The 22,794-nt window shown below is 58.1% G+C and overlaps 1 protein-coding gene across 1 annotated transcript; it reads right to left on the bottom strand.

The window, feature by feature from the left end:
- Positions 1–662: 662 nt before the first annotated feature.
- GRAP (GRB2 related adaptor protein) lies at positions 663–21,864 on the bottom strand. The gene is made up of 5 exons (XM_020914164.2): positions 21,611–21,864; positions 15,695–15,792; positions 11,073–11,195; positions 3,569–3,737; positions 663–1,800 (listed from the first exon to the last, which is right to left on the bottom strand). Exons 1-5 carry the CDS (start codon positions 21,686–21,688, stop codon positions 1,615–1,617), a joined length of 654 nt encoding a protein of 217 aa, XP_020769823.1. The 5' UTR covers positions 21,689–21,864; the 3' UTR covers positions 663–1,614.
- Between the last annotated feature and the right edge of the window lie 930 nt (positions 21,865–22,794).

Raw genomic sequence — 22,794 nt, 5'->3', positions numbered from 1 at the left:
CACCCCCAGGGTGTCCAGGTGAGCCTGCCCTCACCCCTGGCCTCTGACCCTCTCTGACTCAGGAATCTTCTAGGTATTGACCTGTAACCCCATCTAACCCTAGTCCCTGCCCTCTTTCCATCACTGACCCCTGTCTGGGCTCACCCCTGCCCTTCCCTGTAGATCCAGAGCCTGACCTGGTGGACTCTGGCTCAGGACCTGCCCTCAGGAGTGAAAACAGGTGTGTGTGTGTGTGACCCTAGGCTTCTCTCTTGCTCCCACCCGTGGCAGGGCGGTAGGCAAGGGCACTGGATGGGACCCTGTGCCCCTCATCTGCCTGTTCCTCCCACCACCCCCAGGTGATGGCCGAGCATCCCAGAGACATGCCTTCTGGGCTCGCGTCTGCGGTGTCAACGCCATCCTCCTTATGTGCGTCAACATCTTCTTCTACACCTACTTCGCCTGACGCTGCCCCCAGAGCACCCCTTTCCCCTTCAAGAACACCAAGGCCCAGAGGAGGGTGGCGTGCCTTGGGCCACAGAGCAGGCCAGTGCCCAGGGACTGGCCAAGCCAGCCAAGTAGGAGCCCTGAAAAATTAGGGAGAAAATGGGAAAAAAGAATGTCGGATACTTTAAAAATAGTAGTTGTAATTGGAAAGAAAATGAGATTTCTCATGAACATCCTTATATTATTTTACTGTATTTATTTTGAGTTCACGGGCCCAGGTCATGAGCACAGAATTCACCAGAGCTTGGGCCTCCGAGCGTCCCGGGTCATATGGTGGCACCGTCCCCATGGACGCCCAGCCTCTCCTTTAGCCGGGCCCACCAAGGCTGCCCCCATCCTGGATGCTGCTGGACCCCAAAGCCCAGCTCTTGCCCCAGCTCCCCACCTGGTCTGCAGTGACCCCTGCTTCCTGAGGCCCTGGTCTGAGCAGAACCTGAGCCTCAACAAATATGGCAGGTGCAGCTGTGTCTCCTAGGGGGCCATGTCCAGGGCTGCCCCCTTGGAGTGCATCCGTCCCATGGGGCCAGTGGCAAGGAGCAGCTGCCTCCATTCTTCCCACCCCTGCACTCCTTCCTCAGGACCTCGCCTCCACCCCCAACTCCATACTAAGTGTCTGCAGTGAACAAGGGTGTTGGAGGCCTGTGGAGCCCAGAGTCTCCGAGGAACAGCCAAGAAGTCCCTTTCCACCAGGGTCTGTCCAGCAAGTCTAGGTCACCAGTACACAGGGCCCTGACCCCCTACCGAGTAGCCAGCCCTTGGGGCTTTGAGTGGAGGAACAGGCAGGCTCAGCCTGTGGTTCCTTGGCTTGAGGCCCCAGTGAGTGGAGCTCGAGTCCTCAGCCCTCCTGGGGCAGGGCATTGGTGTTTGGAGTGGACGGGCCCCGCTGGCCACCCTGTGATGTCAGAGGCTGGCGGAGGCCCTGGAGCCCCCCAGGCCGGTGGGCACCGCACGTGGCAGTGGTTCCGGGGCGCTGGACCCGTCCCAGTTAGCATGAAGCACCAGAGGCCAGCCAGACAGTCAAGAAGCCCATGCTCCTGTCCAAAGCCCTGGATTGGGGGCGCCAGTGTCCTCTCTCCACGTGCCTGGTGGACGGCGGGTCCACTGACTCAGCCCCTGGGCCCACTCTGGTCACAGGTGCACCGGCTGGACGTAGCTCCGCGGGAAGAAGCCAATCCGCCCGGAGAGCCGGCCCCGCCACCAGCAGGGGTCAAGGCGCTCCAGGACCTCAATGATGTCACCGCGGCGGAAGCTGAGCTGGGAGGGGTCCTGGGCTGAGAAGTCAAACTGGGCCTGGGCGAAGCAGGCCCGGGGCGGCTGCGAGGGAGGAGACGGTCAGTGGGCCCTTCAGGAGCCCTTGGCTGGGCTGTCCCCAAGGAAGCCCCAAGAGGAGGCAGAGTTGGGATTGAACCCAGCTCTGTGTCCAGGTTCAGACGACAGCCATCCCCCTACCCCAACCCTCCATGGGCCTCCCACTGCCCGCTCCCTGCACATCTGCAGCACAGACCCTGCATCTCCACAGGGTCTGTCCTGGCAGCCCAGCTGGGACCACATGGCCGGCAATCAAGGGACCAAGTCTTGGGCCTCAGCATGGGACTTTGGTTAGGTCCCTGCGCGTCTTGGGGGCTCTCTCCTGAGCTTTTGACTCCAGGCCCCAGACCTACGGGAACAGACCTTGTAAACTGTAAAGTGATGTGTGGCTATGAGCAGTCTGCTGCTGTTGACCTTGGCCAGGCTTTGAGGCAAAGGATGTCACTTTGCACACTTCCATCTCTCAGGCTGGGCTCTAGTCCCACCTGTGCCCCAGTGGCCGTGGGTAAGTCCCTGACCTCTGTGGGACTTGGTTGCCCCCTGCAAATGGCTACTGGACGAGAGCTCCCCCCCAGGCACGTCAGCCCGGCGCCGTGATGATCACACCCAGCACCCTGGCCCTGCCTGCCCGCCAGGCAATCTGCTCCGAACCTGCAGAATCTCATCTGGGCAGGAGATAGGATCATGGACAGGCTGTAATTAGTGGTTCTCTGCCCAGGACAGAGGAGGCAGCCTGGGTCCCAGGGGCCGGGCCTGCTCTTCAGTCGCCTTGCAGGGCGGGTGACCCCAGAGCTAGGCAGTGGGTGTGGGAGAGCCCTCCGGCATCCCCCAGCTCCCTCGTGGCCCCCTCACACTTTCCAAGGGCAGAACTGGCCCGGGCAGCAGACCCACTGGGGGAAGCGTCCCTGAGACTGAGCTCTGAGAGGGCCAGGTGCTAAGTGTGTTGATGGGATGAGGGTGCATAAGGTGGGGGAGGGGGTCCTCCAAAAACACTGTTTACTCTCCTATTAGCTCCCAGGGCTCATCCTACTGGCCCCAGGGGAAACTGAGGCCCAGGGGAGGGATGAACTGGCCCTAAGATCACACCTGGCTAGGAGCAGGGGTCGGGGGGCCTAGGAACAGGCAGGACTGGAGCAGCAGCCTGCGGCCCCCTCGCCCTCCCCCACAGAACCCAAGTTCATTAGGTTGTGCTGGGTCCTGACCTCCAGCCCCAGGCCTTGCTGACACCCCGTCCCAAGGAAAACAGTATGTCAGGTCTAATAACCCCACTGGATGGTTTCGTCACCCTAATGAGACCGAGATCTGGTCCCAGGGCCCCTTGATGAAAGAGCCGGCTGGCAAATTGCTGTTATTGTGAGAACGAGGGGTGGCTAGACCCCCTCCACCAGTCCAGGATCTGGCCCACGGGCACCCCCTGCCCCACCCCCCAACCCCAGGCCAGCTGCTGGCAAGCAGAAGCCAGTGCTGACCCCACCCAGCAGGCGGCCTGGGTTGCTCTCTGAGCCTCAGTTTCCTACCTGTGAGGTGCAGGCTCTCAGGAGGCTCAGCAGGTGGCATACCTTCACTCACTCAACATACAACTACTGAGCACCTAGTGTGTGCCACGCACAGCTTCTGGCTGAGAATAAGCCAGGCTCTGCTTGCCCAGAAGTTTCTACCCGCCCTTCCCGCCTCCCCCTGCCCCCCAACTCCTCTTGCCTCACGGCAATCCCCAGGACAGAACTGGAGAAGCTGTGCTAGACCCTCCTCCTGCCGCCCCCCCAACCACACCCACCTTGGGCAGGGGCTCCTCGTCCTGCAGGAAGACCTGCCGCTTCTTGGCGATGGTGGTGGTCCGGTAGAAGGCGACCAGCTCGTTGAGAGAGTTGAACTTCTCCTCCCACAGGTAGTACTTCCCTGAGGGGTCGCGTAGCACCTTGAAGTGCTGGACCTGGTCCCCGTAGCTGGGGGAGAGGCCATCTCAGATGGCTGCTTGGATGGGCCCTCCCCCTGCCGCTGGAACCTGGCCTTTTCCTCTCCAAGTGAGGACCGAGTCAGGAGGAGACAAGGTGGGGAAGGGGTCCCAGGCCACACCCACGGGCTCCGTGCAAGGAAGGGAATCTCCTGGCCATGGAGTGTGGCGTTAAGGGTTGTGGACCCTGGAACAGGACACTTTCTTGCTGTGTGACCTTAGGCAAATCACTTTCTCTGAACCTCGGTTTCCTTATGGTAACACCTCCCTTCTGGGTGAGCGCTCATTTATTGGCAATGTTGCATGGTTCCTCTGAGAGAGGTGACCAGACAGCACCTCTTCTCTCCAATGTCCCCTCAGCCTTAACTCTCTTTTCCCTCCCCCACCTCATCCTCTCCCAGCCCTCACAGTCCCTTGAGGGGCGAGTCCTAAGACCATCCCAACTTAGACCAAAGCCTGCCAGTGTGCAAGAGGCTCAGGCTGTGCGATGTTTCCTGTCCATCCTCTTCCCCCTTAAGAACCTTCCATGGCTCCCCACAGCCCTCGGCCCTCGGGGTAAAATCCTGACACCTTAATCTCAAGGTCTGGCTCTGATGACCTGTCCAGCCTCAATTTTCTTCAAATATGCTCTGATGTGATCAACATACCCCTTTCTCCTCTCCCTCCCTTTACCCAGCCTTGCAGCCTAACTGCACCACATTCCACCCCCTACCCAGCACCTTCCAACTGAAGGGATGGCCTGCCTCTCCCAGACTGGCCACAGGGCGGAGGGACCTGCCGGTGCCTCCCCTGCTCGGCCTAGCCCACGCCAGGAGGGGCCGCACATGACTGGGCACCCTGAGCTCCTGCACTCCTGCCTTCCGAGTGCTGGACCGGAGCACCTTCCGAGTGCTGGACCGGAGCTCAGCATCCATCCCCCAGCTGCCTATCCCTGTCTGAGCTCATTTCCTCCACCTGTCAGCCCCAGGCCTGGCGTGCTGCCCTGTTAAAGGTAAGATGTGAGATTTAAGATAAAGATTTGTTCCAGGTAAATACCTCCCATTCTGTGCATGTCTCTGGGCCTGGGGGAGGGGGAATCCTCCCGCCCAGCCCAAGGTAAGGATCCCAACCACGGGTAGTCTCTCTTTCCACTTTCAAGCATGCCTCCTGGCCTCTGCTACATTATTCTTCCAAATTCTTCTTCAGTCAAACTCTTACTCATGCTTCAAAGCCTGGGTAATATAGCCCAAGCTCTGTGAGCTGCCTCAGATGCCCTCAGTCAGAGTCAGGGGACTCCTTGTCTTCCTCAGCCCTTTGCAGCCTGCCTGCAACCGGTTGCTCACAGATACCCAAAGACAGGAAGGCAGGAGTCGGCCCAGGCATAGCCCAGCAGGGAGAGGATCCGGTCAGGGACACTGTGGGGCAGCCCAGGGCATCCATGCTCACTGGCTGTTTCATTCCCAGACCCCACCGACACCCCCCAACCCCTGCTGGCTCTGAGCTGTGGTCCCAGCCCCTCTAACACATGTCCATTCTCAGGGCAGCCAGGTCCACCTGCAGAACTGAGGCCAGAAAATGCTGGAGGCTCTGTGACCAGACAGAGCCATCACCCTGGCCTGAGACAAAGTCGCTCGTGTGCTGTCAGCAAGCATTGTTCCCAGGTGACTAAGCAGCTGTGCTGTCGGCTGTGGGACATGTGTGTCCACGTCCCAGGATGGGAGGAGGGCAGGCAGGTGGGCAGGCACCTCCAATCTGTCTGGCCTGCTGCAGCCTTGGTCCTTGACTCCCACGTGCCCTGTCCTCCAGAGCCTGGTTCTCCCAGCCCCTGGACTGTGGCCCTGATTCAGTGCCATCTCCAAGGAGGAGCCAGGGGTGTGTTCAGCAGCCGTCCTCCGGGTGAGGGGCAGAGGAGGGTGTAGGGGTTTTGAGGAGACCTCAGCTCCAGGTGAGCACAGTTCTGAACACTCTGGTGTTTGAAGGTTACCTTCAGTCACCCGGAATGGAGCATTTCCCTGATCATACCCAGGGGAGGGGTGAGGCCTGGGAGGGGGCAAGGGACCCAGCAGTTCTAGAACCTTATTGTTGTTCAATTGCTAACTCGAGTCCGACTCTCCGTGACCCTGGGGACTGCAGTGCGCCAGGCTCCTCTGTTCTCCACTATCTCCCAGAGTTTGCTCAAATTCATCAGCCTGACAACTGGCAGATTCTCAAACCTGGGAAGCTCTTGTGGTCCAGCCCCCAGCCTGTGCATGGCTGAAGATGGGATAACAGGGCCCAGAGGGGAGAGGAGCCCGTCCATGGCCAGGGGCAGCTGGTCTGCTGTGTCTGTGAGCAGGTGTGACCCTCCTCTGAGCCAGCCCCTGGCCTGACAAGTGACCGACCCTCTTCCATGAGGACCCAGCACCTGGGCAGGCTCTCTCTCCCTGCCAGCCTGTCTCCTACCTCCCCAGGCCCGAGTCTAAGTCTAGGTGGCCCCGGAGCCAGGAGGGGTGGCCCTGCTGGGGGAGTCCTCCCAAGCTGGAGGGGGCACCCAGCCTGGTGTATGTGTGTGATGTCTGGGCCTGCGTGTGCCAGTGTCTCTCCATCATACCTGGATGTGTGCTCGTGTCTCTCCCTGCTCTGGGAGGCTGGCCACGTGCATCCGTCTCTGAGCAGCCATGGGTATGTGTATCCCTGTTTGTGACCCCCACGCCCACCTACCCAGGGAGGTGAGGGCTGGGCCAGGTCCCTGGGCTGTCAGAAAAGTCTAAAGGATGAAGTCAGGCCTGATGCTAGCTGCCGCTGGTCCTGCCCAGCAGGTTTTTCTGGCCTGGTGGCGGCATTAGCCAGGGTGACAGTGGCCCAGGGTGGATAAACAAGGCTGGGGTAAGGTGTCAGGGGCCCCAGGAGCCCCCAGTCAGGGCTTGGAGACCAGGTTGGTGGCCTGGTGGAGGCTAGGTTGCTGACTGACTACTGGGTGATTTCTGTTAAGGCATGGCCTTTTTGTAGACTCAGTCTTCCCATCTGTGAAAAAGGAGGAGGCGGATGACTTGTTCTGCAGGAGATGTGAGATAGAATCAAACCGACCTTGGGAAGGGAGTGGAGAGAGAACCCCCAACACCGGGCTTTTAGCCTCAGGGAAGGAGAGCAGAAGGGCAGACCTGGTCTTTCAGGTCATGGGGGTGTCATGGGCACTAGTTTCTGGCTGTGTGACCTCAGGCAAGTTACTGCATGCTTCTGAGCCTTTGTTTCTTCACTTGCACACCAGACTTCAGGTCACTTCCTCTCTGTCTTTGCCTGCATAAAACTGTGCCTTCCTCTGATTCTTTCTGCTTCATTTTCCAAGAGCCGTTTTCATCTTCCAAGATTTTATATAATTTACTAACTGTTTAATAAATTATACATATACATCTCCTCATACATACCTGTATAAAATTATCAGTCGCCCCAGTGGAACCTGAGCCTAAAGGACAGAGAGCTTTGTTCAATTGTTGGCAGCTGAGTCCCTGAAACTGGGCACGGGGCTTGGCACACAGTAGGGGCTCAGCAACCAGAGGGACAGAGCAAACAGGTTGGGATCCCAGGCACCTGAACCTGAAAAGAAGCAAGCATCTTCCTAGTCTCACTGGGGAACAAACTGCTTCCAACCAAGGAGCCCACCGCAGCCTGTATCAGAATGGAGGCAAAAGTTACACAGCCAGGCCGTATACCCCTGCCCTGGCCCATGGGCCGCCACCTCAGACACGCTCCCGGAGGTGGGGGTGGGCGGTGACAGCCCTTTGTAAACTCATAAAGGTCACCCAGCCGTGGCCACCGTCGCTCTGGGAGGCAGAGCAAGGCCCATAAACCCCACCTCTGACAGCTTTACGAGGCTTGGCGGGAGCGTGCGGGAGATGCTACTCATGTAGGATCAGAGGTCCCGGGAGCCCTTCCAGTGAGGCAGAAATGCTCTTGCACATGCATCTGTGTAGTCATCACCCAGAAGGGTGGCTGTCAGGTCACTGGACTTCAGGACATCCTGGCTACTGTCTCCACACTGGAGATAAGGACGTTACAGCCGAGGAGGATGGGATCTGCTGAGGTTACACAGGAGGAGAGCTGGGCTGCCCACCCTCACATGGCCACTGGCCTTTCTCTAACAGCCTGGGACCACGGGGCTGGGGCCAGGAGGCACTGTGTGGCCCTGGGAGGGTTGACATGACAATGACAACCATAGCTGGCTTTTGGGATTGTTGTTGTTCATGTCGCTAAGTCATATCTGACACTTTGCGACCCCATGGACAGTAGCCCACCTTCTCTGTTGATGGAATTTCCCAGGCAAGAACACTGGAGTGGGTTGCCATTTCCTTCTCCAGGGGATCTTCCCCACCCAGTGATCAAACCTGTGTCTCCTGCACTGGCAGGCGGGTTCTTTACTGCTGAGCCACCAGGGAAGCCAACATTTGCAGAGAACTTGTTGTGTGCTGGCAACATACTCAGCCCCTTACATCGATGTTCATCTCACCGACGAGGAAACAGACCAGGGTACCTTGCCCAGGGTTATACAGCTGATAGTCTTACTCAAAAGCTCATATCCTAGCCACAGATGCCTTGAATCTGTTTCCTGCTCTGATGTCTGCCTGGTGGTCCTCCAACGGCCCTGAAAGGCCCCCTGACAGAGGATGGACCTGAGTAGGGCAGGACCCAGGATCCTGGCCCTGGGGGATGAAACTGAGGCTGGAGGGCGCCACCTGGTGGTGCTGCGTACACACCACAACCCGGGTGCCCAGGGTTCTGGCTCTGAGCTAGGGAAGAGGTCTTGGGCAGGATGCCTGGGGTGGAGCAGGAGGGACGGTGTGTGTGTGTGGATTTCTCTGAAGGACACTCCAGGCCCCTTTCCCAGACAGCACTGGTGCTGGCTCCCCAAAACTGTGCATCCACCTCCTCTGCTCAGACAGACAAACTGCTCTCCAAGCCCACCTTCTCTACCCCACCTCTGGGTCTTCACACTTGCTGTTCCCTGGGCTTGGGCTCCCCTCTCCTCTTTGTGCACCAAACTCCTACTCATGCTTCAGGGCTCAGCTCAGATGTCATCTTCTCCAGCCTGTGGAGCGTCTGCTGCCATCGAACTTCCCTCAATCAGGCATCGTGGAAACCCCAGTCCCTCATCCCCGAGGGACTCCTCCCCTGTCCTACACACACACACCCCAAAAGGTTGAGCTGGCTGGCCTGACCCCGTGCCTGGGGTGGCGGGTCTGCATGCCCAGGGAGGCACCAGGAGAGGGCAGGGTGCCAGGGCACCCACGGCGGAAGTTCAGGCCATGGGATCCACTCTCAGGGGAAGGGGAGGTGGGAAGGAGCTCAGCTCAGGCTGCAGGGGTGGCCAAAGAAGCCCCTGTGCCCTGCTTTGCGGTGACCTTGGAGCTGATTCCTGGAGCGAGGCCAGACCAGCCCGCCTGGCGGGCGCCTTTCCCTGGAGATACTGGGCCCTGGGAGCCAGCACAGGGGAAATGGCCACTTCCTGTTCCTCGGGGGACCCACTGGCCTCAGGGGCTGGGCTGTGGAGGGAGGGGCCAGCCAGGGGGCTCCAGACGCTCAGGGCCAAGAACTGGCGTCTCACCACCCCTGAGGCTCAGAGAGGAGGAGAGCCATGGCCTTGGATCAGGAGCTCAGCCTGTTCCCAGGGGAAACGGAAGTGAGGAAAGCCAAGGCTGATGACGGAGCTTGGAGAGGGGCGGGTGAGGGCTGTGACCCCTGAGGTGGGACCACCATCCCCAGCTGCTCTCCTGACCCCAACAAGGAGAAGCCCAGCTGCTGGGGCTCCAGTATGCTGACCACACACCACCACAAGCTCTGTACAGAGCAGACAGGAAAGCCTCCTTTGGGGCACATTTCTGCAAACAGGAGCCTCATGGCCGGCCTGCTGGGAGACACAAGCTCGTCCCTCTCCTGAGCCTGGTACCCCATCAGACTTGCCCCCACAGGAGCCATCAAAGCCATCCTGTGTATGTTTATCCATTGGAAAATCAGCCAGCTGTTGGCTGTGACACCTCCCAGTCCTAGAATACTGTGCCACCCAGCACACTGAGGCCACGCTGCCCACGCTCACCCACCATCCCATCCAGCTGTATGCCCAGTGCCCTGATGGTGGTATTATTGTTGGTGGTCCCAAATTCACGGGCACATGCCACCTCCCCGACCCTCCAGCTCCATCCCAGTGCTAATGCCAGTGGCTCTGCCTGGCTCTTTCCAGGGCCCCCCTCGATCCCAGCCATCCTCCCTCCTCGGTAGCCCAAGGGATCCACTCCCTTCCCCTAGTGGGGATGCTCCATGGGGGCCTGTTGCTCTGGGGGAACCCGCCTCCTGGTCGGGACCTGTCAGGCCATTCTGTCTGGATTTGACACCCCTCCCTGCACTGGCTTTGCACAGTCACCCCAGGGACTTTCCATTTGCTATTCCCTCTGCCTAGAAGCTCTCCTCCTGGTCCTAACTCCCGGAGCCCTGGGACAGCCTGCACCACAGCTGCAGATCTCTGCTCAAACCTGAGGCCATCCGTCCCTGCCACCTGGATCCTCCTGTGTTCATTTCTCTCCTTGTTCAAGGTCTGTCTCCCCGACTAAGACACAAACCCTGAATGGCAGCAACTTCATTTTTTCACTGTTGTTTCCTGAGTCCCTGACGCTGCCCGGCACACTGCACGTAACTCAGCGACTAGTCTTTGAATTGCTGCACCCACATCCCCCTGTTCCAGGTGCCGAAGAGGCAGGACAGAGACCAGCAGGGCCCAACCCCCTCCCCAGTTCCTGCCCCTCCTTCCACCTGGACTCCTCATTGCCCCATTGTGATTTCTGGTTTCAGGTTCCGCGCTGCCCAGAGGCTGCTACCCTGCTTCAGTGGCAGCCACTATTCTAATGGCTGTCTATAGAATGACTCATTTGCTCCTCGCATTAACTCATTTTACACGTGAGGAAACAGGTACAGAGAGGTTAAGTGACTTGCCCAAAATCACACAGGAAATGGACGAGCTGGAATGTGAACCTAAGCACCCTGGCCTCAGGGTCCATCCTCTTGACTTTGTAGCACATGGGGGACCCTGTTCAGAGCACAGCCTGGACACCCATCCCGGGGGGCCTGCTGCTCTCCCCCCGCAGCCTTGTCATATCAGCTTCCCCTGGTAACTTGCTGCTCGCAGAACAATGGCCAACCCTTTGGCCCAGTATGGGAGGACTCACAGTCAGCCTCCCATCCTCACTGCCCAGGGCCAGGCCCTGCAGTCGCCTCACCCCCCAACCCCCAGATGGTCATCTGCTTCCAGGGGTGTGTCGTTCCCTCAACGCTCCGAAGGCCTGTTCTTGCCCACCCTCCTCCGCATGTTCGGGTCAGAACTTACTTCACAGAGACGGAGAACTCCCCTGGGGAGCTCTCGCTCTCCCGGATCAGGAAGGCTCCCTGGTGGTTCCGCTTCATCAGAATCTCTTCCGCCAGCTGCCGGGAGATCCGGCCTGAGTACCACCTGCAGAGAGGGCAAGGTGAGAGTGGGGGGCCGGCCACGCTGCCCAGTGCCAGGCACCGATCACTGCCAGGTCCCCCCAGCAGTCCTGGACACAGGAGGTGCCCCTGCTCCCAGCTTACAGACTGTCAACCTGAGGCCCAGAGAGGCAGAGGTCATGTACCCAAGGTCACACATTGTGGCAGACAGGAGCTGAGCCTAGTCCCAGCATTCTGGCTCCCAAGCACAGGCCCTTGCCACCACACCAGGCAAACACATGGGGCTTCCCAGGTGGCACTAGTAGTAAAGAACCCGCCTGCCAAGGCAAGAGATGTAAGAGTCTCGGGTTCAATCCTTGGGTTGGGAAGATCCCCTGGAGGAGGGCATGGCAACCCACTCCAGTATTCTTGCCTGGAGAATCCCATAGACAGAGCTTAGCAAGCTACAGTCCACAGGGTCACAAAGAGTCAGACACAACTGAGCAACTTAACATGCACACACACTCAGGCAAACACACAACTCAGTGAACTCCGGCCCAGCCACCCCCAACCTGGGCTTTTACATTTCCTATTGTAGGTTCTTAAAAGTGAAAAAATATTTTAAAGATGACTAAGGAGAAATGGGTTTCCCTGGTGGCTCAGATGGTAAAAAACTGCCTATAATGCAATCCCTGGGTGGGGAAGATCCTCTGGAGAAGGAAATGGCAAGCCACTCCAGTATTCTTGGCCTGGAGAATTCCATGGACAGAGAGAGCCTGGTGGGCTACAATCCATGGGATTGTGAACAGTCAAACACAATTTATTTTCTCTTTTTTTTTTCCAGTCAGAGTTTAGCGACTAAACCACCATCAAAGAGAAATAGCTGCTTTGCTCTGGTGAGAAAGGGTCTCTCCCTGTACCCGTTTCACAGATGCATAGACTGAGGCCACCTGGACTTTTTCTCACAGGTTCAAGTCCCTCTTCCTTCTGACCAAACAGAACTGGGTATATAGAAGGTAGCTGGTAAATGCACCAGAGTCTGGATCTTTGGGAATCGCCTACCCTCAGAGGGCGCAGGTGGTCTCCAACTGGCTTCCCAGCCCCAGGATTTTAGTCCACTCTTGATGTTCACATGGGGAAACCAAAGCCCAGCGTGGCCAGAATCTCACCATGGGACCTTGGCGCCCTGAGGCCACCAAGCCTCCCTTCCCTGCACCGTTTCCCTTCTCCCCTTCCTGAGTCTGATCGCCCGGGCGGATATGAGGCGGGAATTTCCTGTCATGTCAGGATGTTGACAGAGAGCCCTCCAAGCCCAGCACAGGGGCTCAGGTGCAGGCAGACGGGGTCCTGCCCGTAGCCCCGCCTGCCCCTCCCCTGCCTGCCACGTGTGAGCACTGGCAGCTCCTCTGAGGGCTTTTTACTGATGTGCCCGGCCTGTGTGCGGGTGGGTTGGGCCCCCAACGTCCTTAGGTGGTGACCGAGGGGTGCAGGATAGGCACCCTGCTCAGCTCATGGCGCTGGCTCCCTGGTTCCGGCCGGAAGGAGCAGTTTCAAGGCTCCTCCCCACCTTCCACCCCAAAATAAAATCCTGGTCCTGACATTGTGTTCTAGACACCACTCCTGGGAGCCCATACCTCAAAAGTGAGCTTCTAGACCACAACTGCCCCCATGCTGGGGGGTGGGGAGGCCTGGGCCCATCTCACAGCAGGTTTACCCAGAGTGGAGGCAGAGGAGGCGGCAGCCAAGGGTGGGGCTCCAGGCTGCCTCTGAGAGCTCAGCCCGCGTCTCTGGGAGTCCCAGGGGAGCCTCCAGGCTGGAGGCTGAGCTGTGATGTGGGGGGCCTGGGGCTCGGGGGTGCCTGGAACGGAGCTCCTCTGGGAAGCCCCCAGCAGGAACAGGTGCAGGTGCTGCCGAGGGGGGAGCAGGGGTCCAGTGGGGCCCCATGTGGGCGTTTCCCGAGCCCGGTGTCTCTGAAGAACCCACAAAACCCCACAGGAGATGTCCGTGTGTGGGCGGCCGTCACCCTCAAAGGCTTTCGCAACCGCAGTCTTGAAGAGGCTGCCCAGCCCCCTCCAGGTCCTCAGTGGCTCAAAGGACAGAATGAGAGAAACCAGTCTCCCCGTCCTGACACACTCAGAACCCAACCCACTCCTCACTTAGCCCCCATTTTACTGATTTGGAAACTGAGACCCAAGGAGGGGCAGAGGCCCCCCCCTCCCAGGATTTGCCCGGCAAATCTCCCCAACTCTGTCCTGGTGGGCACAGCCCAGGCCCACGGCACCTGAGGCAAACCTCCCTCCGTCTCTGACCCTGGACAGGCCACCCATCTCTGTGCCGCCGTCTCCTGGCCCACAGGACGGTGACGAGAGCACCCAGCTCGCAGGGCCCTTGGGAGGACGAGGGCGCTGCCACCTACAGGGGTTTACCGCCACTGCTACGACCTTCACCCATGCACACCCCACCTCCCCCACCGTTAGCTGGTCTGCCTGCACTCCTGACAAACTTCTACTTTACCTCTCGGTCCCAGCAGACCATGCACTCCTAGACCCCCACACAACTGGGTCAGACCCTCGGTGGACCCTGCCCAAGACACCTGGAGGCCCTGGGAGTAGATGGCCTGCATCACACCTCCCCCAGGATCCCTGGGCTGCAGGGTGGTGGTGGTGATCAAGGCCCCCCTGAGACCCCTGCCCTGCCATGTCCCACCCTGGAGCCCCAAGGGCTGAGTCAGATGCTGGCTGGACTTTCCCCACTGCTATTTCGGAGCCAGGGCAGGGGTAAATTTAGCCCAGGACACACCTGGACCCGGCCTGAAGCAGGTGGGTGATCTGCCCTTGGTCCCTGATCTGTCTCAGACACTAGTGGCCAAAGACAGCCCCAGGGGCTCCAGGGCCATCAGACCTGGAACCTTGCATGGCTGCCACCCGCCCTGGTGGAGACAGGCTTCAACCACCATATTGCCCCAAAGGGCATGGCCCTGAAATCCATCAGCTTTTCTTTCCTTCTGTGTAAACCAAAGCCTCTACTTGGGTTTCTCAGTGGCCTCCAACCTCCTAGGCTCCCAGTCTTCGCTGAGCCCCAGGCTCCACCTGGAGGGTCCCGCTTCCACTGTGTCTTTCACTGACCTGGCCCTGGTTGGTGGCCCTGGCATGTTCTCTCCATCTGTCTCCCTTTACGGAAGTCAAGGTAACACAGCCCAGAGACCTGCAGGCCTAGAGCCCAGGCTACAGGACCTGTCGGTGGGTGGGAGTGCTTGGAGCCCAGACAGGGGACCTAGGTGGGTAGAGGCCTTGCCCAACACAGGAAGCCGGAGGTGGCAGCAGCTTTGGAAAGAACTCGAAGACAGATGAAGAGGAAACGGCCTCCAGGCCCCACCCTGGCCCTGAACCTCCCTCTCTTTTTACCCCACAACCACACACATGTCACAGCTCCCAGCCTGCCCCCTCCAGCCTGCCCAGCCTCATCACCTGCCTCCGCATCAGATGCAGGCCCCCTGTCCCTGCTGAAACCCATCCGTGGCTCCTCCCACTCTCTACCCGGCATCTGGGGCCCCGCTGCCAGGCCCACAGCCGGGGGTTCTCATTGCCCCTCTCCCAGGAATGCCCTTCTCTGACTCTACGCAGCTAACTCCTACACACATCCTTCAAAACCTCTGTTTGTCACCTCTTCCGAGAAGGCCTCCCTGGTTAGTTATCTCGATGCTGACTGCCTTCTCTTGTCATACTTTCTTTACCTCCTGTCTCTCCCTGGAGCACCGTGCTCTGACCCGAGCATCTCATCACGTGTCTCCAGCATCACCCAGGCCGGGTCCCTAGGGCCATAGCCCGTGTTTGATGAATCACTGTGTCTCAAGGCTACTTCAGCCTTCACTCCACGCCTATCCACATGGTTTTTCATAGATTCTTGGCTACTTAGGCCTGTCCTGGGGCTGAGACTAGGGCATTCAGTGTTGGAAGGCTGACCAGGGGCCTCCCTGGCCAGCAGGTCCCAGGCCTGGGGACGCCTGGGCCCCACACTTGACTCCTGCTCTGCCCTGTCCCAGCTCTGCTGGGCCGGTGTGCAGCTCCCCCCTCTCCTGCTCCAACGGCAGGGCCCTCAGGTCTGCCTCCTTCCTGCCCCTCTCCTCCCTGGCCCCTCACCCCCACCCCCACACAGGCTCCTAGGACCCCCCCCATGAGTGGAGCCTCAGCACTGCTTGTGCTGCAGACAGAGAAACAGGAGCAGAGAGAGCCAGGGCCTGCCTGAGGCCACGCCACAGCCGGTGGGCCCACCGCTGAGCTCCCAGGCCCCGTCCTCTTCAGGGCCCGGATGCTCTCTGGTGTCCCAGGTCCTCTGTGTTGTGGCCTGGACTGGCCTGGACTACCACCACTTGGGACCAGTCATCACATCTCTATCCCCCACTTCTGATCAGAGTAGAGACAGGGGGCTCCAGATGGATGGAGGGAGGCTGGGGTGAGGACTTGCAGGTCACTCTGTCTGGGTCAGGCTGGGAGGGGACATTTGGCTGTGGGGCAGGGGGCCTGTGGATGTGAGGGAGCTACTCACGGGTGGGGCTTGACGCGAATGTAGTTCTTAGGGACGAACCCCTCGGCGCCCCGCAGCTCGGCCTTGTACCAGTTCTGGTCGTCCTCCATATTCAGGATCTGTGGGCAGGAGAGACATGGCCCCTGGTCACCCAGGAGTGTCAGCTTCCCCTGCCGAGGGCATACGCCAGCCCCGGGGCCCACTTCCCGGAGGAATGCAATGTTGCCGGCCCCACCCAGTGTGATTCCATGGTCTTCCCTCTCCCGTTTTGGGGAGGCCTGCCCACAGGTCATAGAGGAAGATTTGGTTGGTGGGCTGAGCTCTGGGGGCTGGAGTTGGACATCCAAGTGCTGCCACCCAGGCCCCCAGCACCCCATGGTGTTAGGGCAAAGCCCACGGCCCCTTGGTCCCTGAGCTGTGGCCCTAAGCATGGGGCCCATGGTACTCGACGCCTCTGCTGACCCAGGGGCGGGGGGAGGTCTGAGGAGCCCCGCCAAACAGTGGTCACCTGGGTTCACCCACATCTACAAACCCGCACATCTGAACTCAGGGATGACGGTCGGATGGGGGGTTCAGACCCTGGGGAGCAAAAGAGAGGTATTTGGGCTGAGGTGATGCTCGGATCACAGGCTCCTCATCGCCCTGCAGGTGGCCCGAGGGGAACTGAAACCTGAGTGTGGGTGGGAGCCACTGTGGGGGGCGGCAGGACGCTGGGCTCCCTCCCCTGTCACTGGGCAGGCTTGCCACGGGTCACCCCTTCTCACCCCAGCCCCTGGGGCCTCTGTCTTCAAAAGCTATTTCACAGAGGAGGATGCAGGCCCAGAGAGGAGGTGAGTAGGACACCCTTAGTCTTCACACCAGTCCTCCTTCATTCTGTCTCCGGACCCCTCCCAAGGGCCAGCTCCCCTGTCCGTCCTAGAGCGGGTCCACGTATCAGCTCAAACCCAGTGGGGATGCTTGGTTGAGACAAAAAATCAGACACAGATGAGCCGCCCAAGCAGAGGCCCCATGGGAGCGAGGGCTGGGGCAGCCACTCGTCCGACGGCCTGGCCCGCAGAGGCCCTCACTTCCTGTCCCCACTGTCTGGGCCAGGCCAGCGTCCCCAGGGACAGCCGGAAGCAGGTGGCTGACTCAGGAAAACTTTTGCTGAAAACTAAACAACACAAAACAAATCCTGCGCCCCCCCCAACCCAACCCGCCACCCGCTTAATGGGAAAATCAGGACCTATGGGACACAGATTCAGTGAAGTTTCCCGGGAGTCTCAGGCTCTAGACCAGTCTGCCTGCCTCGAACTCTCTCTGCAGCCTTGGCCTCCGTTTCTGCACCCGTAAAACGGACACAGCCTACATGCGGTGGTGTTTTGTGACCTACAAAATCCTGTGTGGACATGTGGCTGTAACGTGTCTCGTCTACCCCCCAGTTTTGTTGTTTGTTTTCCTGTCATCTCCACTCCAGAGAAAAGACTCAGAAATGTTCTGATGGGTGGCAGTAGCTGAGGTCTTGCCATCAGCATTTTTCAAAGCCCCCGGACCCTGTGAGACACAGGAATTGCCGACCGTCCCTGGTGATGCCCCCAGCTTGGCCCCTTCTGCTGGGTGCTGTCCTGTGCCACTATCCCCTGGCCAGTGTGGTCACTGAGCCCCTCCTGCAGGGCAGGCCCTGTGTCCAGCCCAATGACATGGCAGGGAGCAGGAGGTCACACTTTAGTGGGCAGAGGCAGAGGGAGAAACAGGAAGCAGACAAATAAACAAGATAATTTAATGCAGTGGGGAGTGCTCGCAAGATATACATCAGGAAGATTAGATGTCTGCTTGGGGCAGGGGATTGTCCACAGGGGTCGGGGAGTGGGCAAGAAAGGCATCTCTGAGTAGGTTGACTGACACATGAGCTGAGGCCCGAATTACAGGAAAGGCTGAACGTGAGAAGATGTGGGAAACAGTGTCCATGGCAGAAGGAATAGCCAGGGTAAAGTCCCTGAGGTGGGAGCAGAGAGGAGGCCTGTGTGACTGCCGCTGAGGCGGGGGCCGGGCCATGAGGTGCACAGGGAGGGTGAGAGATGGACGTTCTCATACTCTGGTGGGAGTGAGGAGGCAGTTCAGATTTTTATTTTCAAAACCAAGAGGAGCGAGCTGCCCCTGTGGCTCAGGGGCAAAGAGTCCACCTGAGAATGCAGGAGACTCAGGTTTGATCCCGGATCCAGGAAGATCCCACATGCCACAGAGCACCCCAACTATTGAGCCTGTGCCCTAGAGTCCACGAGCTGTAACCACAGAAGCTCACGCACCCTAGAGCCTGTGCTCAGCAACCAGAGAAGCCGCAGCAATGCGAAGCCCAAGCACCGCAACCAGAGAGTAGCCCCCCCGTTCCCACAACTAGAGAAAGCCCATGCAGCAACAAAGACCCAGCACAGCCAATAAATAAATAAAATTATTTACAAAAACAAACAAGATGAACCATTGAGGGCCACTGGGAGAAGGTCAGGCTCTGGGTTGTGGCTGTTGTGTGGAGACCAGGCTGGGAACTGGAGGGAGGGACGTGAGGAGCTGGGCCCAGGTGGGCGGTGATGGGGCCCTGGACTGGGGTGACTGAGATGTGGTCAGATTTGGGATGGTTTAGGAGGAACTGCTGACAGACTGGCTCCAAGATGCAGAGAAAGCAGCCAAGACCACCCAAGTTCTGGGCCTGGGTGCTGGCGAGCGGGTGTGGCCGCCGGGTGCGATGGAACAGCTGCGGGGGCAGGTGGGGAACCCAGGGCCGGCTGTGTCCAACCTGGGGCACACTGGCCATCCCTGTGGAGGTGCTGGGGCCATATGCTCCCTGAGTCTGGGTTCTGGGGGCCAGGCTGTCGATGAAGAGGTAGAGGTAAGCCAGCATCCACATCCTTCCTCCAGCCAGGAGCGACACGGTACTGTGCACCCAAAGCAGCCTGCTATGTTTTAGGGAAGTGACGTTTGGGGCCACTTGTCCAGAGGGTCGTCTAAGAGCAGAGCTCAAGACTGGAAGAACAGCGTCCTGCCAGCTCCCAGGGCCTGGGATCTGTGTGTCCGCTGGGCGCTCACAGCTGGTGCGCAGGAAACACGCTCGGGAATGGACACCGGGTGTGCTCAGTCACCAGACGAGCGTTGGAGAGGGAGCAGGGCTGCCGGGCGATGTCACAGTCGAACTTTTGCAGTTACAGAAATCAGACTCCAGACCAGCATGAGGTGGGTGAGGCACTTTGAGCACAAAATGTTAGGGAGCTCTGAAGATGTCAGGAATCAACGTAAATAGTATTTTAAGAGAGTAAGTTACAAAATCAAAATCAATGCAAAAAATTTCAATGCAGTCATTAGTTAATGATAATGTATTTGTATCAATCTATTAATATAACAAATGAACCAGGTTGATACTCTAAAATGTTACCACAGGAGAGGGTGTGGTGTGCGTGGGTGAGAGTGGGCGTGCGGTGTCAGATGCGACTCCCTCTGTACTATCTTCTCGATTTTTCTGTAAACCTCAAACTGTTCTAAAAATTAGACTGTTTAAAATTTAATGCAAAAAAATCCATCAAAATCTTAAATCAAGGCAGGATTTGATTTGGCACCTGCACCACCATGAGAGGAAGGGCCCTGTCTCCAGGTCTGGCCCTGGAAGGCCCACTTATGGAAGTGGGACTTGCTGGTGGCCCACCTCCCAGGACCAACAGCTAACTCATCAGGACATTCTGGTGTTTTTTCCTAAGCACAAATCTGGTGCCTAGAAGAGACTCAGCTTTCCCTTTCCCTTTCTCACCTGCGGAATGTCAATTTCCCATCCCTAAAACTCTAATCTACTGAATATGTGTAAGTTGGCTCTCTGTGTATATTCCTCTGCATTCTGCCTTTTTGTCACTTCACGTTGCCTCACGAGCATTTTTGCATTGTTAAACGACCCCTCCCCAGATGGCATTTTTAGGGACTGTGTGATATTTTGTGCCACCATGGAGCACAAAGCACGGAGCTAGGCTGAGTCCATGCTGCAGACTCACTCACACCGCCACCCCCGCTGGATGCATCTCCTTCTTCACTCTCCTCCCCTGCCTCTTCTCTACATGGTTGGGTCCCGCTCATCCTTCAGATCTCAGCCGAGGTGTCACTTCTTGTGAGAAGTTGCCCAGACCCCCCACCGCCATCTAAAGCTGTCCCCCTGCCCCTCCCACCCTCTGCATTCCATCTCCCCGGGTGATTGCTTCCATCCATCTGTCACCTCCTGGCATGACTCACCCTCTGGAATGTCAGGTTTGGGAGGACAGGGACTGGGCTTTGTCCACTGCCTGTGTCCTCAACACTCAGGACAACGCTCCACAGCCCAGCAAGGGTTTGTTCACGAAGGAAGGAAAAGGCAGCCCCTCCCATGGCCTGTCATGCCTTGAGAGGCCCCCTCCTGGGTCTCGGCTAACATCTTAATCCCGCCTTCCTTCCTCTGACACCCCATGTCTTGCTGAGGGTCTGCCGTGTGCCGGCACTGGTTTATGTCCCTGCCCTCAGGAGCCCGGGTTAGAAGCAAACACAGCAGGAGATGCCAGTGCTCTAGCCAGGGTTAGTGGGAACTCGGCCAGTCTCTGGGTGGGTAGTGAGCCCAGGCATCCAGGAGGGAAGGGGGTGTCATAGTTTTTACGGTGATTCCCTTGGGGGACCCCACAGATCCATCACTACCACACTGCCCATCACCTGCATCTTAGGTGGAAAGCACTGACCACCCCATTCCAAATTCCTCGTGATTCCACTCTCTCCCAAGCTCTGGAGCCTGGAATTAGAGACCCAAACTCTCTCAGATTGGTTAACAAGGCCTGTGAGCTGGACCTAGATCTCAGAGTCTCCTGCACTAGCTGGTGGGTCATGGTGCCAAACCTGCCCCACCCCCAGGTGACCACACATCCTCAGATCACCCCCCACCACCACCACTGGCCACCCAGGGGGCCCAGGACCAGCATCCCAGCACAGATAAGAGGAGACTTCCTCAAAATGATGTGGTTCTTCTTAGAACCGTCACCTTTCTGCCCCAGCCCAGGTTCAGGGGTTCACACCCGACCCCACACTGAGCAAGTCATGGTGCCTGGGGGCCTCACTTAGTCATCTGCAAAATGGGGCCACAGCAGCTTAAGCGGACGTTGGAGCACACCGCCGAGTTCAGACCTGGCTCCATACACAGTCAGCCCACGGGAGGTGCTGTCCCTTCCGAGGCCTCAAGCTTGGGACCCAGAGTGCGGCCCCGGCTCAGACTGGAAGGATGGCTGGTCTCATGCCCACCGGGCTGGCATGGAGCCTGGGGCCCAGGGAGCTTCCTGAGCAGGACTTGATGGCAGCTCCAGCGCTCAAATCGTGCCAGCCACTCCCAAATCAGGGCCCTGAGCTCCACTTCCAGATGCAGGCATGTAAGCAGGGATACTTCCCGAGAGAGAGAAAGCCTGGAAGCCCCTCTGCCCTGGAGGGTGTGTGCTCCTCACAGAGGTCCCACGAGGGGGCTGCGTAGCATTGAGGCTCATCTCACCTGCAGGGAGGCCCATCTAGACCCTTAGTCACAGTTGTTTTATCCCAGATAGGTTAGTGTGTGTACTTCATTCCCAAGACCCTCTCTCTGTCTCAGTCTCTTTCTCGTTGCCTCTCTCTCTCTAACTCATTTCAAATTCTTTCCTGGGAAACTGGGTGTTGAATCAGCCCCTGCCACTCACTACGCTGAATTCTCAGAATGGCTCCTAAAGGAGGAAGCACTAACTCACTCCCCATTTCTCAGATGGGAAAACTGAGGATCCGAGGCAGAAGGTGGCTTGTCCGGAGTCACGTAATCAATGACTGGAGAAGCCGGGCCTGTCTTCCTCTAGAGACTAGACTCTATTAGAAGGGCCATCCGGGCCCTGATTTTAAGCAGCACCCCCCCATACCACATAGGCACAGCTCGGCTAGCCCCGGCCACCCTACCTTGAGCGTGTCCCCCTTGTTGAAGGCCAGCTCATCGCTCTCCGTGGCCTGGAAGCTGTACAGGGCCACAGACTCCATGCCGCCGTCCCCGAGCCCCGGCAGCTGGGCTGCTAGCAGGGCCGGCAGCTTCCTGCTTCCTCTGCAGTCGAGGACCAGCTTCCTTTGTTTTGAGAGCGTGTTTGTGCTTTTGAAGCTGAGACTGAGACTTCCCCTGACGGAGAAACAGGAAGCAGAGATGTCCCAGACAGGGGGTGTGAGCCACGGGCCCCTCTCAGACTCCAGGGCGTCCGCTAGCATCCCTGGGAGTGGGTCCCCCTCCTGCACCCACCTTACAGATGATAAAACTGAGTCTCCAGAGCAGCAAGGATGCTGAACTTGTGGTTGCAGCTACTCCCACTCATTTACCAATCCATCCACCACAGTTTCTAAACTCTGATGCCCCTAGTGACCTCCTATTGACCCAAAGTTTCCGGCCCAACCACCAGGGCCTTCCCTGTTGCTCCTCCCCACTCCACCTCTCCAGACTTATCCTTTATTATTCCCCTTCCCTCTGAACAAACCTGGGCTGCAGCCACAGCAAGGGTACACCCCACATGTCCAATTTATCCCCCAGCCTTTCCACACACATGGCCTCTCTTCCCCTTTCTCTTCCCAGGAGACTCCTATTCATCCATCAATGCCCGGCTCAGAAGGCAGCTCTTCTAATTTAAACACTGGGCACCTTCAGTGGGATGGTGAGCCTAAGGTCAAAAAGGACTGAAAATAAACGTGGACCTTTACTTAGGTTTGCTGTGGGTGGTCAGATCGGTGCGGCAATTCTGGGATGAGGCTGAGTCTCATGGGAAAGAACATAAACCACTGAATGCAGCGAAGCCGTCGGAACAAAGGACAGAGGATTGAGATTGCTGTGCAGGGAAGGAGGGTGACCACGGTCCCAAAAAGAAAGTGAGGAAGAGCCCTGGGGTGTTGGACGGGGACTGGCTGAGTCAGCATGAAGTCAGATTGGTTTTATTTTTTTGTTAAAAAAAAAAGAATTTTTCTTCCTTTATTTATATTGATAAGGTGACATCTTGCTTTCAGATATTAAAGATTATATCCATTACTATTATTATTTATGTAGCTGCTTACATTGTCTCAGATATGGTCAGTGAGACCCCTTCCAGATGCCCCTTGTCCTTTTGACA

The sequence above is a fragment of the Odocoileus virginianus genome, chromosome 17 (assembly GCF_023699985.2).
Source record: "Odocoileus virginianus isolate 20LAN1187 ecotype Illinois chromosome 17, Ovbor_1.2, whole genome shotgun sequence".
In the NCBI taxonomy this organism is placed as follows: domain Eukaryota; kingdom Metazoa; phylum Chordata; class Mammalia; order Artiodactyla; family Cervidae; genus Odocoileus; species Odocoileus virginianus.
This window is presented reverse-complemented; position numbering and strand designations above follow the sequence as displayed.

What these genes read in the sequence shown, in the direction of transcription:
- GRAP (XM_020914164.2), bottom strand. Translation starts at nt 21,688, where the DNA reads ATGGAGTCTGTGGCCCTGTACAGCTTCCAGGCCACGGAGAGCGATGAG. An exon ending in ACAAGGGGGACACGCTCAAG is followed by an intron (nt 15,793 to 21,610) that starts GTAGGGTGGCCG and finishes TCCTGCCCACAG; the next exon opens with ATCCTGAATATGGAGGACGA. An exon ending in GAGTTCTCCGTCTCTGTGAA is followed by an intron (nt 3,738 to 11,072) that starts GTAAGTTCTGAC and finishes CCTCTCCCCCAG; the next exon opens with CTACGGGGACCAGGTCCAGC.